We start from the raw sequence: 16,121 nt of genomic DNA on the forward strand, positions 1-16,121 counted from the left end.
ATACCTGTAATACCAGTGACTCAGGTGGCTGAGGCAGGAGGATGGCAAGTTCAAAGCCACCTCAGCAACTTTGAGAGGTCCTGAGCAGCTTAACAAAGCCCTGTCTCAAAATAAAAGATAAAAAGGGTTGGGGATGTGGCCCAGTGGTTAAGTACCTCTGGGTTCAATCCCCAGTCCCCCCACCTCAAAAAAAAATCTTATTTAGCTGGCAATACTTGATCAGATTTTCTCCTGTTAAATTCTTTAAATACATCTTTGTTATTAAAACAAAAAAAAAAAGTAAGACAAAAGAAGTGGGGAATTGACACTCATAGTGACATTGGAACAATCTCCTGGCCTATAGCACGTGTCCTACCCCCTGCTATCTTATGGTCCCTTTGTATAAATGGCTCCCTCATGTCTTTGCAGAGTGAGGATTCAGATGAAGATGAACCTTGTGCAATAAGTGGCAAATGGACTTTCCAGAGGGACAGCAAGAGGTGGTCCCGGCTTGAAGAGTTTGATGTCTTTTCTCCAAAGCAGGATCCAATTCCTGGGTCCCCAGATGATTCCCATCTGAAGAACGCCACAAGCCATGAAAGTATGCTGACAGACCTCAGCGAGCGCCAGGAGGTGTCTTCTGTCCGCAGCCTCAGCAGCACCAGTAGCGTCCCCACCCACATATCCCAGAGTGGGGATGCTGTGACCCCCCGGACTAACTCCGTCATTAGCGTCTGCTCCTCCAGCCACTTTATAGGCAATGATGACTCTTTCTGCAGCCTTCCCTCTCCCAAGGAACTATCCAGCTTCAGTTTTAGCATGAAAGGCCATGAGAAAAATGCCAAGTCTAAGACACGAAGCCTGCTGAAACGGATGGAGAGCTTGAAGCTCAAGGGCTCCCACCATGGCAAGCACAAGGCACCCTCCAAGCTGGGGCTGATCATCAGTGGGCCCATTCTGCAAGAGGGTATGGATGAGGAGAAGCTGAAGCAGCTGAACTGTGTGGAGATCTCAGCCCTCAATGGCAACCACATCAACGTCCCTATGGTACGAAAGAGGAGCGTATCCAATTCCACGCAGACCAGCAGTAGCAGCAGCCAATCAGAGACTAGCAGCGCCGTCAGCACCCCTAGCCCTGTCACCAGGACACGGAGCCTCAGTGCCTGCAACAAGCGGGTCGGCATGTATCTAGAGGGCTTTGATCCTTTCAATCAGTCCACATTTAACAACGTGATGGAGCAGAACTTTAAAAACCGCGAGAGCTACCCAGAGGACACCGTGTTCTATATCCCTGAAGATCACAAGCCTGGCACCTTCCCCAAGGCCCTTTCCAATGGAAGCTTCTGTCCCTCAGGAAATAACAGCTCTGTGAACTGGAGGACTGGAAGCTTCCATGGCCCTGGCCATATCAGTCTAAGGAGGGAAAACGGCAATGACAGTCCTAAGGAACTTAAGAGACGAAATTCCTCGAGCTCCATGAGCAGCCGCCTGAGTATCTATGACAACGTGCCAGGCTCCATCCTCTACTCTAGCTCAGGTGACTTGGCCGACCTGGAGAATGAGGACATCTTCCCTGAGCTGGACGACATCCTCTACCACGTGAAGGGGATGCAGCGGATCGTCAACCAGTGGTCAGAGAAATTTTCAGATGAGGGAGACTCGGACTCAGCCCTGGACTCTGTCTCTCCTTGTCCGTCATCTCCAAAACAGATACACCTGGATGTGGACAACGATCGAACCACACCCAGTGACCTGGATAGCACAGGCAACTCCCTGAATGAGCCGGAAGAGCCCTCTGACATTCCGGAAAGAAGGGACTCCGGGGTAGGGGCTTCCCTGACCAGGTGTAATAGGTAAGGCTTTGCTCCTCCCTCCAGATTAAGGACGGGGATCAGAAAGAGTCTGCTGCTGTGGTTCTGTAGGAGGAAATGGGATGAAGACTGACATTCATAGCCATGTCAATTGCTAAGGAAAGTGTCAGACCAGGAGATCCAACATTCAGAAAGGATATTATTTAATGGGTGTGGGCTTCCATTTGGGGAAGATGAACGAAGCGGAGATGGATGGAGCTTGGTAATGACAGCACAATACCATGAGTTAACTTAATGTCACCAAACTGTGCTGGTTACATGGTAAATCTTATGTTGTGTGCAGTCAGCCCTCCTTCTCTGTGGGTTCCACATCTGTAGATCTTGCTAACAGCAGATCAAAAAAATTCAAGGAAAAAAACTTGTGTCTATACTGAATATGTGCCAACTGTTTTTCCTTGTCATTATTCCCCTAAAAGCACAGTATAAGAACTAATTACTGAGCATTCACGATGTTTTAGGTATTAAAAGTGATCTGAAGATAATTTAGAGTAAACAGGAGGATGTGCATAGGTTCTACGCAAATACTGTGCCATCTTTCCTCAAGGGACTTGAGCATCTATGAATTCAGCTATCAAGCAGGACCCTGTAATAAATCCCCTGGGGAATACCTCGGAACCATTGTACACTTTGCCACAGGGGAAGAACATGAATGGCCTGGAAACTGAATCCTTTTAGTTCCTAAGAGGACAGCTAGCAGCCTTGGCTGGTTTTTGCATCTACCTACGTGACAACCTTTGTGCTCACTCACCCTGCTCCATTCTCTTCCAGGCACAGACTGAGATGGCACAGTTTCCAGAGCTCTCATCGGCCAAGCCTAAACTCTGTATCTCTGCAGATTAACTGCCAGTCTGTGGCCCAGATGAACCTACTGCAGAAATACTCGCTCCTGAAGTTGACAGCCCTGCTGGAGAAGTACACACCTTCTAACAAGCATGGTTTTAGCTGGTAAGAAGTTAAACTTCTCAATAAACTGTAACTGCAAGTGATGTTTTCAGTCACCTCCTTGAGTAAAGCACATGAGAGTTTTATCCTTTGTTGATATCTTTATTAACATGCTGTCAGTCTCTGCATGATTGTTCTCAGCTTATTTATTTTGTGGTGCTGGAGATGGAAGCTAGGGCCTCATGCATACAAGGCAAGCGCTCTTCCAGCCCCAGCCCAGTCTCTGCATGCTCAAGGTCACATTCAAGACAGCTGAAACGAGTGGAGTTTTAGGGAATTATCAGCAGGGCTGGCAGATTGTCAGTTGATGGAGTGAGAATGTAATATTCTTACATCACATGCTATTGCTACCTCCTTTCTCGTGGTAGGAATAACCCTCTATAAGTAAATACGTATACATTATCACATCATATCTATGGGAGAAAGGAAAGAAAAATGGTAAGAGATCATCTTGGAAATGCTTGGTGTGTATTATCTGGCCCTATAATCCTATTCATGCATGTTTTTAGAAATCTTGTTTGTTTTGATAAGCTGGGGATTGAACCCAGGACTTAATACATGGTCAGCACGATAATCTACCACTGAGCTACATCCCCAGCTCTAAAAATTATTTTTGATATGAATCTTTGTAGCATCACTGAAAGATCTACCTAAATTGTTAAGGTTACTTTTTCCAGCAAAGCTGCTCAAGCAGTGGATAGTAAATTTTAAGAATGTACTACAAGGGGCTGGCTGGGGAGATAGCTCAGTCGGTAGAGTGCTTGCCTTGTAAGCACAAGGCCCTGGGTTCGATCCCCAGCACCGCCCCCCCCAAAAAAAAAAAATACTACAAAATGCTATAGTGAATCTATAAAAATGAAATTTATTGGATGAGTTCTTTGTAGTTACTTTTGAAAATCCAGCCTTAAGTGTGTTCAACTTGACATGTAGACTATTAGACTGGAAGGGTCACAGATGTGACCTAGTCTATACATACTGATTTTTCTACTCTTAGTACATAACCAAGAACCGCCTCTGCTTTGACCTCTTAGGGTATTTTGCATTGCCAGCTGATTGTTCTTAAGTCTTTTTACTCATCAGAGTGTTTGTTATCCATTTATTATGAAAACAAAGAAGCAGCCCATGTCATTGGAGCCCTCTGGGGCAGACCAAAGTCACTTGGGAGAATCTACAAAACCAGGTAGCTGGTCTTGCTCTCTCCACCCTCCTCTGGATGCACAGTGAATTTAGCTGCAGCATCAAAGCCCCTCCTGTGCAAAGGCCGTTATTATGTGAGCATTGCTAAATACAGAAGTTGTTTGTTCTGAATGACAGAAATAAGTATTGACCAGTTTATCCCCACATGCTTCAGATTCTCGGTGGGGAGTGTAATGTGTTCTTTCCACATTCCCCAGCCAGGCTTTTCTCCCTCAACAAAGCGAGTATTATGCACACTTCTAGCCGTAATATTGTATACTTAACTGTATGGAAATATAAATTCGGCTCTGCTCTTTAGCTTTAGCTCTCCTGAAGCTATAAACAGTAATGTGTCATGGCCATTGGTAAGCACTCAAAAGTCAAGGTAGTTGGTCTTCTGCAGTGTTCCTGTATTCTTAGAGTAATATTTTCCCTGCTGGCTATTTAAAACTGCATATTTTAGATTCTCCTTGCTGAGTTGCCCATCCCCTTCCCACCAAACCCTCAGGAATCTCAAAGTCTATAATATTTCTTGAGTTCTGGTCAGTTTTTCCAGCAAGTCAAAACCTTAATGTAAAAACCTGGCATTGTGGGATTCATGTATTAGGGAGAAATTCTGCCCAAAGTTACTTTTCTGTTTGGCTGTGTCTTTCTTGTCTCTCTCAGAGGGTCATTTGCAGAGCTCACATGTCTGCATGACAGCCTTAAATGCACCACATGGGTTTCCTGCTGATGTGTGTGCTGCTAGGGATGGACCTAGTTTCAGGACTTCAGGGAGCCTGGGGGATACTCACAAAACCCCCATTGTTCCTCTTCTATCTTTCCTTAGAAACTGCAAGATGTAACTCTGGGGTCATCAGTAAGAGAATTTATTCTGAATTCAGGTCTTTACTATGAGCTCTGCAGGGATGCTCATTATATTAGTCCAACTTTATTGATATGCTGTTTTCTCATGAAGTATTTCCTAAATCTTTTTATCTTAACTGCTTTGGATCTCATCAGAAACTCGGAAGGGATTTGTACCCTTTTCAGGACAAATGGAAGCTTGTTTTTCAGATTCTATCAGAAGCATCTAATTAGGGTATTAACATGTTTTCTTCTTCTGTTCCTTCCTGCCCTGCCATCTTATAAGGAAGTCCATTGGTTTCCTTAATACTAGAGACCTCATTTCTTGAGATAAACAGTGGAAGAACGATCCCTCACTGAAGAGATGTTACCAGGCCTTATAACTCCAGCTCTTAAAAGATATATAAAAACATTGTCCAGTGGAACTTTCAGTGATGGCAGGAAAGTTATATGATTTTCATATTCTAAATCAGTAGCTACTGGGCCAGGCATGGTGGCACATGCCTGTAATCCCAGCAGTTCAGGAGGCTGAGGCAGAAGGATCATGAGTTCAAAGCCAGCCTCAGCAACTGAGTGAGGCCCTAAGCAACTCAGCAAGACCCTGTCTCTAAACGAAATGTAAAAAAATGGGGCTGGACCAAAAAACCACAGGCCAGATGTTTTCTCTGATAAGTGGATGATGATACATAACGAGGGGGAGATGTGAGGGAAGGGAGGAAGGCAAGAAGAGAACGGAGGAACTTTGGATTGTGTAGAGGGAAATGGGGCAGGAGGGGGTGGGGGAAGGAAAGATAGTGGGCTAAGACAGACATTCTTACCCTGTGTACATGTATGATCACATGAATGGTGTGAATCTACATTGTATACAGACATAGGAATGAAAAGTTGTACCCCATTTGTGTACAATGAATCAAAATGCAGTCTGTAAAAATTTAAAAAAAATAAATAAAAAATGTGAGCTATGATAAAGCAAAAAAAAAAGGGGGGGGGGAGCTGGGAATATCGTTCAGTGGTTAAGTGCCCCTGGATTCAATCCCCAGTACCAAAAAAATAAATAAATAAAAATAAAAAATAAAATAAAAATGAAACATTAGCTACTGCCGACAAATGGCCAGTGAAATGTGGCCAGTACAACTGAGGAACTGAATATAGGTTGCTTTATTTCATTCATATTTAAATAGCCACCACGCATAGATCTAGGGCCCACAGGGTTTATCTGCAGAGGTGAACAAGTATAGATATATAAGTAAACACATCTCCCACCATGTTCTATAAACAGGGCTGTGCCCAAGTTCATGAAAAGAATCAAGGTTCCAGACTACAAGGACCGGAGCGTGTTTGGGGTCCCCCTGACAGTCAATGTGCAGCGTACAGGACAACCCCTGCCTCAGAGCATCCAGCAGGCCATGCGCTACCTCCGCAACCATTGTCTGGATCAGGTGAGAACAACTACCTGTGGATCCCATACCGTCCCGGGAGCTCACTGCACACTCCTCCTAGTTTTATAGTGGAGGTTTTGTTTCCATCCCAACACATAATGTTTTTCTTCCAAAAGGTCGGGCTCTTCAGAAAATCAGGTGTCAAATCCCGGATTCAGGCTCTGCGCCAGATGAATGAGAGTGCCACAGATTTTGTCAACTATGAAGGGCAGTCTGCTTATGATGTGGCAGACATGTTGAAGCAGTATTTTCGAGATCTTCCTGAGCCACTCATGACAAACAAACTCTCAGAAACCTTCCTACAGATCTACCAATGTAAGTATTCTTGGGCCTTCAGGTTTGTTGGTGTTGAGTGGACGTGGGGCCAACTGAACTTGTAACTCCTTCGGTGTCGTTCTTGTTACAAAAGGACCTGCTTGGTGACCTCTTGGAAGGTCATCAGTTTCTTCCTTGCCTCCTTGTTTGTGGAACCAGTTATTGTATACTTACTGACTAATGAGAAAATAAATTTCCCTTATCATTAGTTTCTAATTTCTAAAGCGGTTGTACATTTTTATATTCTGATCCAGCTCCCTTTATTTGTTTCTAGAGCAATGCTATCTAAGATGCTTAGATAAAGAGCAGATACCAAGATATCTCTCTCCCTACCCCTCTCCTTCTCCCTCTCTCTTGGCCTTGTCTGTAGAATTTTCAATTGTTTCATATCTTTCTAGCAGGTCTGTTGTATTTAAAATTGCACAGGTGTCTTTGTGTTTTATCACACTGTAAAACGAATAAATAATCTTTTTCTGTTATTCATCACAGTCCCTGCCAGAAATACTTGGGAAACAATACCCATGCCCTTCTCACTTTTAAGCAAAGCTTAAAGCAAACAGTTGTCGAAATTAATGATCAAGATCAGGATTATAGCTTTTACAGCCTTGTGTTTTTCTTGGCTCAGGATGGTATTACAGCAATGTGATTTAAAAGCAGCTTCTCTTGGTGCTGAAATTGTCCTTAGAACTGGCGCATTGGACTTCATTTTATGAGAAATGGAGTTGGTCTGGATTATTTCATTATTTGTTTCATCCTTTCATAGTTTATGAAAACACAGGTCACATTTTCCCAACCAAGGTATTTGTTATGTATTGTAACCATGGAGCTGTTTAATCAGTTTGTCCTATGGCCGCTACATTTGAGTGACTTAATTTTTCCACTACATGCTTTTAAAAAGGTTTGTCTAGAAAAGAAGACCTTGAAGTTGAGTTCAGCATTTTCTACATGCAGATTATTTTATGGATTTATTTGCATTTTTAAAATTTGCATAATTGTATGCATTTCTATAATAGCTTCTTGATATGGTTTCTAAAACTCAAGAAATTACTGGTTAAATTTATCTATTGTTTAAATTGACTGAATATTTTAACAATTTTTCCCACTTCAAGAATGAGCAAATCAGTTAAAATTATAACAGTCCCCAGAGATACTGGACCTTTTAGAGTCAAGGCTAAGAGATTTCAGTGCTTACCCCCTTGTACATTTTTCAGATAAGATTTTACATTGAACTCATGTTTAAGTATATGATGGTTTCAAGAACAGATTGTAAATTAGGGATTTTTAGCGTGTGCTCAGAAAAAAACGTTTGTTCTGTAAACTAAAAGAAGAGCATTATTCGGAGCTGAAGTCTGAGGTGGATTTAGGAGTATATTGGTATCATGGGTGTTTAAAATTTAACTCCTCCACAAGGCAGGAAATACCTGAGGGTAGTGACGCTGGTGACTGGTGGCAGTCCATAATTTCTTCCTTATTAACCTGTAGTGCACTTTCTGCAAGTGCTTGTTCAGTATTTGATGCTGATGTTTGCTTTGGGACATTTCCTTGCCACATACATGGAAAATCACTGAGCTTGGGGGAAATTCTTTTGCCGTGCAGACGTACCCAAAGACCAGCGCCTTCAGGCTATCAAGGCCGCCATTATGCTCCTGCCTGATGAGAACCGGGAGGTTCTCCAGACACTTCTTTACTTCTTGAGTGATGTCACAGCGGCTGTAAAAGAAAACCAGATGACTCCGACCAACCTGGCTGTGTGCTTAGCACCTTCTCTCTTCCACCTCAACACCCTGAAGAGAGAGAATTCTTCTCCAAGGTACAGGTCAGATGAGAGGCTCTGTCACACATGGGCTCTGTCCTTCCCCTGAGGCAGCCTGCACTTCCTTATGGGGTTGCCACTGTATTCTTGTTGGCTTCTTACCTGAACCAAGTGAAATGAGTTAGACTTCCTTCATTTACAGCCCACACGTTTCCCCTGTACTTCTGCCTTTTTTTCCCCACTCAGAATTTTCTAGAAAATGTAACGTTTAAGGCAGCCTACTAACAACCAGGTTTTGAGTTCTTGCTTTGCCACAACCAGTACTGGGAGGCAAGTCTAATAATAGTGTTGTCATCATATTTGTGCCAACAAAGAACCATGCAGATTTACAAGTCTTAAAAACTGGATGGCTAATTCCTGCCGCCTTTTCTCTGCATGATCCATCAAGCCAAACTTCCAGCCTATACCCAAAGTTGAAACATCCAGGTCTTTAGGAACAAAGGAGAACGTTGAGCCTCAAAGGTGCTTCTACTCAGGATTTGGCTTAAGCCAATCATTTCAAAATTTCTGCATAGAGTGCACATATACAAGATGAAAGTGGTGGAGAAAAAGTCAAGGAATCTGAAAAATTATGAAGCCTGATAGCTGCTAGCCGCTTATTCTATACTGAGCACAGGACCCTTCTCTTTCTATTGATCATCTCACTTCTTCCTCATAACAATCATAGGACGCAAATATTCTGCAAATACCTTTTTCATACAAGGAAAGTAAGGCTTAGAGAAAGCTTAGTTCAGTAAATAGCTTGACCACGCCTGACAGAAAGAAATAGCAGAGGCAGTCGTAGCCTCTCCACTTTCATATGAAGACCTTTTGGAGTGTCTGAGAAAGTGACAAACTGGGCTTACCGCAAACCCCCACCCCACCCCACATGCATCCAGCAGATCCTTTTCCCTTGCTCTAAAGGAACCTGAAAAGTTGTTTCCTAGCTGGAGACCTGGGGCCTAGCCACATGCTAGTTGAAGTTAGCTTTGTTCCTAAAGCCATACAATGCTTAAACATCCTTTGAACTAGTTCTGAAAGTTTGCTGGGGCATTCCAACTTTAATGGAATAGAGAACTAGAGGTGAGGAGAAGAGAGAGATCAGATAAGAGTAAGACAACACCTCTGGGAAAGAATAGGTTTATCCCTCACCTGTGGAGGGGATCCTTTTAATTCAAATAGTAAGAATACTAACACCATTTACCCCAGCTCCCAGGGCTTCCACCCCACACCCTCCTCTGGAAGCTTCCTGGCTCCGCAGCAGGACCACAGCCTTTAAAAGCTCGAAAACCTGTTTAACAAAGTGGCTTTACATACACTGGATTTCATGAAAAACATATCTCTAGTGTGTGTTGTTGAAAAAATTCTGAGAAACTCCGGTAAAGTAAAAGCTCTCTTGAACCACTTGGTGATGGATAGGTTCCAGGAAAATGTTTTGTTTTGTTTTGTTTTGTTTTTCTCCTTTGAGTTTCCTTGAATAACACATTGATTACCAATATATAAATATCAGGCTCATTTTGCTCCGTTTATTTCTTTTATCTAGGGTAATGCAAAGAAAACAGAGTTTGGGCAAACCAGATCAGAAAGATCTGAATGAAAACCTAGCTGCCACTCAAGGGCTGGCTCATATGATTGCTGAATGCAAGAAGCTTTTCCAGGTAAGGGGTTGACTTCTGTGTTAGCATGACATGAATGGGGACAAATGTTTGGCAAACAGTTGGCTTGATATTTTGTTCATGTCTTAGTAAAACATCATCCTTTTCCATAGCTGGAGAATAGTGTGTGTGTGTGTGTGTGTGTGTGTGTGTGTGTGTGTGTGGCCTAAGACTGTCTTAATTATATATATTTATATATATATTTATGTATACACTCATTATGTTTCATGAAATTGCTTCTTCCATATCCCTTTAAAAACAAAAGCAACAAATTATCTGACACTAAAATTCTGCATCTGAGCAACCTGCCTTGATCAGTGTAAGCCTGCCTTTAGTCACTTACCCTCCTCCTCTAATTTACAAAGAATACCTTACATGGGAATACTTGTTTTAGACATGTCTGTGAAGGTGATCTGTCTGTATCCTTGTGACATCACATAAAGTCAGCAGGGACTCCCTGCCATCTGTTGGAAGTGGGGACAGGGCTGCCTACACTGCCTTGGGGATCCCAGCCATTGCTTCTACCGTGCAGCTTCCGCTGATGGGCCCTGAGGATGAGCACAGGTGGACTTTTCACCTTTTTGTCTCTCATGTTCTTCCCAGGTTCCTGAGGAAATGAGCCGGTGTCGAAATTCCTATACTGAACAAGAACTGAAGCCCCTCACGCTGGAGGCATTGGGGCACTTAAGTAACGATGAATCTGCTGACTACAAACACTTCCTCCAGGACTGTGTGGATGGCCTGTATAAGGAGGTCAAAGAGAAGTTTAAAGGCTGGGTCAACTACTCTACTTCTGAGCAGGCCGAGCTGTCCTATAAGAAGGTAGGACTTCTCCCTCTTGACTGCTCTGAAATCCTGTGGTCAGGACTTGGGTTCATCAGAGAAAAGATTCTTTGGCCTGTGGTAATCCATAGCCATCTGAGCCCAGACCCCCTGAGTCAATGAGGAAACCAGTCACATGAGGACTAATACTCATTAACTCTAAAGAGGATTTCAGTCAATTTCTAATGAAATAAATCCTTTGGTTCTACGGAATCACACTAGAGTTTCCTGGAGTGTTTTACTACTGTGCTGGGTTTTAAAGGGACATTTTGGAAGATGCTTAGATTTTTCCATAATTTGATTGGAATCCCCACAAACTCTCATCTGTTCTCAGTTACTGTATTTTAGCATCCTGTATGGCATGATAGGTCCATAGAGGCATTTGCTAACACTCTCTCTACCACCTTCAATATAAATAAACAAGAGAGTAATCCATACAGCAGTACAGGCTTTGTGGTATGATAATGAGCGATCTTACTTTATCACACACACCCTAATACAGGTGTCAGAAAAACAAATGTCAGAATTTTGACCAGAGTCAACACCAGCTATTTTGTTTGCTTTCAGGCCTGATCCTGAATATATTCAGGAATGGCAACCTATTCCTGGTCATAGATTTATCAGCCTCTGAACACAGGACCAGGCCCTCCATTCACAATTTGCTTTCACAGCTGAGCTGTGTATGACTTATCTTAGCTCTGAAATATACATCTTCTTTTTCAGGTGAGTGAAGGACCCCCTCTAAGGCTTTGGAGGTCAACCATTGAAGTCCCCGCTATGCCTGAGGAGATCTTAAAGCGCCTACTGAAAGAACAGCACCTCTGGGATGTAGACTTGCTGGATTCGAAAGTGATTGAAATCCTGGACAGCCAGACTGAAATTTACCAGTATGTCCAAAACAGTATGGCACCCCACCCGGCTCGGGACTACGTTGTGTTAAGGTGAGATCTTCCAAACAGATCACTGTGGCACAGACAGCTAAATAGCAGAACCAAGCCTATGTGTTATTGAATCTTACAAGAAGGTTACATGGTTCAAAATAAAACACAGGGCTCAGAAAATGGCGAGCCTTCCAAATACAAAAATATGTCTATATCTATTCCATCAGTGTGTTCATCAGAAAGAAAGGCACGTTCAGATGAATATGTTTCTTGGTAACAACAGATTTTTGCCCCTTTTAGGATAGATTTTTCTGGTTAGAAACAGCTAGAGAATGAATAAGCCAGGAAATAACATTTGAGTCCCAAGTGAGATGTGGTTAAGGCTGATTTATGTGTAATTCATAAATTCTCTGGAGACATTACTAAAAGAGGAATTCTAAAAATCTCTGAGGAAATGTCACATCATTTGTCCAGAATTTCTCAAACAGAAGCACTGCTCATTGAATGTCCACATTTGAAGACTTGTAAAATGGAAAAATGGCTTTTAGATACACTTCACATTGGCTCTTTTTTCCAAGTCTGAGCTTGTATATTCTCAATGGACGTGGTTCTGTACAGAGTTATTCTTCCCAGAGTCCATGTCCACTAGTTTAGAGGATGCCAGGAACCCAGGCATGGGTCACACATGGCACTGAGCCTGGCCCCTCCCTGACCCTTCTGGGTGATGCCACATTTTCATTGTGGCTTCCAGGACATCCCTTTTTCACTCCCTCTGGTTTTGTCTCCACAGAACCTGGAGGACTAATTTACCCAAAGGAGCATGTGCCCTGCTACTCACTTCCGTGGATCATGACCGGGCACCAGTGGCAGGTGTGAGGGTCAACGTGCTCTTGTCCAGATATTTGATTGAGCCCTGCGGGTCAGGAAAATCCAAACTCACTTACATGTGCAGAGCTGATTTGAGGTACGTCTTACTCTGACTTTTTGGACACAGTGAGGGCCATGAGGAGGATTTAGACTTGTCTGATGCAGAAGAATGAATTAAATGATCACATCATGGTATCTTGGTGACATCATGAAATAACACATTGATATTCGCTGGTCTTTGGGGTACCTTTTCCTAATATGAATTCCTTAGAAAATGTGATCCTAAAGCAACACAAATTTGGTGGTTCTACAGTGAATTTAATGCCACAGGAAATGATATTTTTTATGTTTGAACCATCAAGCAGACATTTCTCTTTTATATATTCAAAGGTGTTTGAATAGTATGAAGAACAATTTTAGTAATTGATTAGGCCTACACTCTGTGCCAAAAAAGAATGTGTATTCCTATCAGAAAATGAGCGAGATATAGCAGAACAGACCAAACAAATGAACTTCTGAAAACTCTTTCTAAAATGTCTTTCATGTGAACTAAATTCTCCTTTGAAATATTTACATCTCACTAGTTCTTTGGGTATCTGTGATCTCTTTCTATGACATAGCTGAAGCATTTCCTGAGCAGTTTCACTCATTATCTATGCTTGATATTTTGTTCCTTAGAAAACCTGTCATTCCAAATGTGCAGTGTACATGCCAGGAGATTGCCTGGGGGTTTAAAAAAAAAAGTGATCTTTACTTACACATTTGATCCATCAAGAAATGGAAGTGGTGCTGGGGATGTGACTTAGTACTAGAGTACTTGCGTAGCATGTGCAAGACCCTGGGTTCCATCTCTAGCACCAGAAAAAGGGGGAAATAAAAACAAAATAAATGAAAGTATATTGGGGACTGCTTTCACCTTATTTCAGTGTTTTCCAGCATAACTCATGGACTTTTTCTTTCTGTATTAGGGGTCACATGCCAGAATGGTACACAAAATCTTTTGGACATTTGTGTGCAGCTGAAGTGGTAAAGATCCGAGACTCCTTCATTAATCAGAGCACTGACACCAAGGACGCCAAATCTAGGTGATTACTGAAGTGAGGCAACTGTGTCCACCACCTGGGTGATTGTTTCCAGAACCTTACCAGTCCTTGGAAGAATCTGTGTGTGTCTGATCCTGAAGCAAATACAAGTCAGAATATAGAAAGTGACTGTAGCAATTCGATTGATTTTTTAAAGCTGCTTCTTGTTTGTTTAAGGTCTATTCTAGAGACCTTGACTGGAATATATAAGACTGCAAAAAAGAAAAACAAAAAGTTCTTGTATTCTTACTCAAATTGCTTCTGAGAAGCAAAACTCTTTAAATACATTATGGAAGACAATGAAGATACTTCATTCTCTGATATCGGTGTATGTTACCTATGTCATTGATTTGCAGTATGTTGAGAGACTGGTGTATCCACTGGAATAGTTGGTACTCATGGACATGTTTTCTCACTGAGATGAGCAAAGAAAGGTTTGCACAGAGGAGTGTGAATGTGTGTTTGTCACTGGTTGAGTGGCATAGATGTCTACGTTGGAATGCAGTGTCTGGCACACTGAGATGCCTCTGGGAAGAATGTCGATGCAGCAGGTTCAGTTTAACCTGGAATAGTTGACTACCCATGGATTCATCCAGAAAGGAAACCCAAAAACACTTGTCCATTTTTTTTTTTTTTCCAAGTTGGTGAGCATACTCTTTATCCACCCAACTCTTCTTTACCTTAGAAGTCATTGCGGGTTTACTATACACTCATTTCAAATGCAGTTTGTTTTTAGACCTGATTGCAAACAGGGATGTAGTTTTAACCAGTGAAGATAGTTCAGGAACAAATATCCCCCTCCCCTGACCTTATTGGCTCCAAAGAACAGGGGTTTTTTGTTATTGTTTTTGTTTGTTTGTTTTTTTAAGAGAGGTTAAAACTAAACACTCTAACATTTACTCCTGAATCAAGCATTAAAACTTTTTTTTTTAAACATGTTACAGTTCTTTGAAATTTCATGTGTATAGCACAAACTCTTTAAGACACTATGCATGAGAACATGGGAAACTATCCCAAGGAAATTCCTGTAAATTTAACCCAGGCATAAAAGACTTTCCCCCCAGCTTTTTTGGTGGTTGTTAACAGCATTCCTGGAAGCTGCACATGTTTATTAATTGGTTTTGTCCTTATCAGCAAATAGGTTTTTCTGGTTTCATGACTTTTTTTTTGCTTATATTTCCTACATATTTTTTTCTTCTCCTTTATGATCCCCTCAAAATATATTTTAGTACTAAGGGGAAATAGTAATCACAGTGAAAGAATACAGCAGTTTTTTGGAAGGGTGGTCTTTATACAGGTTTTACTGTAATGGTAAAGATTGACTCTAGAGACAGTATTAGTAAATTTATTTTGTATGGATCAAAAGTGAATAATGTATGAATGAGAGTTGTAAGAAGGATTTATATTTTGTTATAACTTAGTTACCATTGTCAGTGTTACTATTTCAAAGGTTCTTTGAAGAATTGGGAGGGTGGGTCAGATTAGAATTTTAAAATTTGAGTATTTTGGATATCAGTGTTCCTCATAAATATATTATTGTATATTCAATTTTGACGGCTTCCAGATTTGTAAGATTGTATGTTGTATATACCAATCTATTAAGAAATATGTACACGTCTATCCACTGTGCTTTCAGACATAGATAAAGCATGATAAAGATTATTATTTAAAATATACTTGTATTTATACCTCAGATATTCTTTTGGGTTTTGTACCTCAAGGCTTTTTCCCCCTTATTGTAAATACACTTTACGTGAATACAGTCTAAGTGAAAATAAATAAAAGGAAGAAGTTTATAATTTGCTCTATATCTGTACAGAATATAATCAGTAAGTGCACTATTAAATGTTTAAAGTAAGGGAAAAGTCTGACCTGCTTTACTTTGTTTTGCATCTTACTCCCATTCTTAAAACCACAGACTGCAAAGCATAGCAACCTAACATTGACTAAAATCAAAAGACAGATTTGCTGAAGGAAAACAAAATCAGACTGCAAATCATTCCAAGGCCAAACTGCATCTGAGCCACTCACTCACAAACAGGAAACCCTGGAGAAGGTTCAGGAAGCAGGGTGACTCCAAACAAAGGTCCAGTTAGGAAATGATGCCCAGAAAGTTACGAGAATAAGCAATAGCAAAGGAAAGATGCTCATAAGCAAAGTCAAGGTCGCCAATTAGTTCCACCAAAGGTTTCTTCCCCACTGTTGCACTTCCCATTGAAAGGATTCCTTAGGCCTTTGACAGGAGAAGAATCAAAAGGATTGTGGACATTTTCAAGAACTCCACGTATGTGGCCTAAAACCTACTCCACAACCGATTCGTGTGGCTAACTGCCTAGACTGTAAGCTCTTTGAGGGCAGGCGCGTCTCCTGCACATCCTCATAACCCTCTACAGCAGCTTTTCAGTGTTTTGTACTTGGAGGCACCTAATAAATTTATTATTTGCCTAAAGTGAA

General features: G+C 41.6%; 1 protein-coding gene across 6 annotated transcripts in view; it reads left to right on the forward strand.

Annotated features, from left to right (window-relative positions):
• The window catches only part of DLC1 (DLC1 Rho GTPase activating protein), a 379,234-nt gene extending 363,113 nt beyond the window's left edge, over positions 1-16,121 (forward strand). For 3 of the 6 annotated variants that reach the window (XM_079142732.1, XM_079142731.1, XM_079142735.1), the window contains 10 exons: positions 409-1,832; positions 2,619-2,795; positions 6,094-6,253; positions 6,370-6,568; positions 8,165-8,384; positions 9,904-10,018; positions 10,619-10,837; positions 11,561-11,778; positions 12,509-12,682; positions 13,554-16,121. In XM_079142732.1, the coding sequence (XP_078998858.1) occupies positions 409-1,832; positions 2,619-2,795; positions 6,094-6,253; positions 6,370-6,568; positions 8,165-8,384; positions 9,904-10,018; positions 10,619-10,837; positions 11,561-11,778; positions 12,509-12,682; positions 13,554-13,674 (3,027 nt within the window). In that variant the 3' untranslated portion in view covers positions 13,675-16,121. The remainder of the gene's footprint in view (positions 1-408; positions 1,833-2,618; positions 2,796-6,093; positions 6,254-6,369; positions 6,569-8,164; positions 8,385-9,903; positions 10,019-10,618; positions 10,838-11,560; positions 11,779-12,508; positions 12,683-13,553) is intronic. The other 3 variants (XM_079142733.1, XM_079142734.1, XM_079142736.1) reach the window with 1 other exon arrangement.

Source organism: Sciurus vulgaris (assembly GCF_902686455.1).
Source record: "Sciurus vulgaris genome assembly, chromosome: 5".
In the NCBI taxonomy this organism is placed as follows: domain Eukaryota; kingdom Metazoa; phylum Chordata; class Mammalia; order Rodentia; family Sciuridae; genus Sciurus; species Sciurus vulgaris.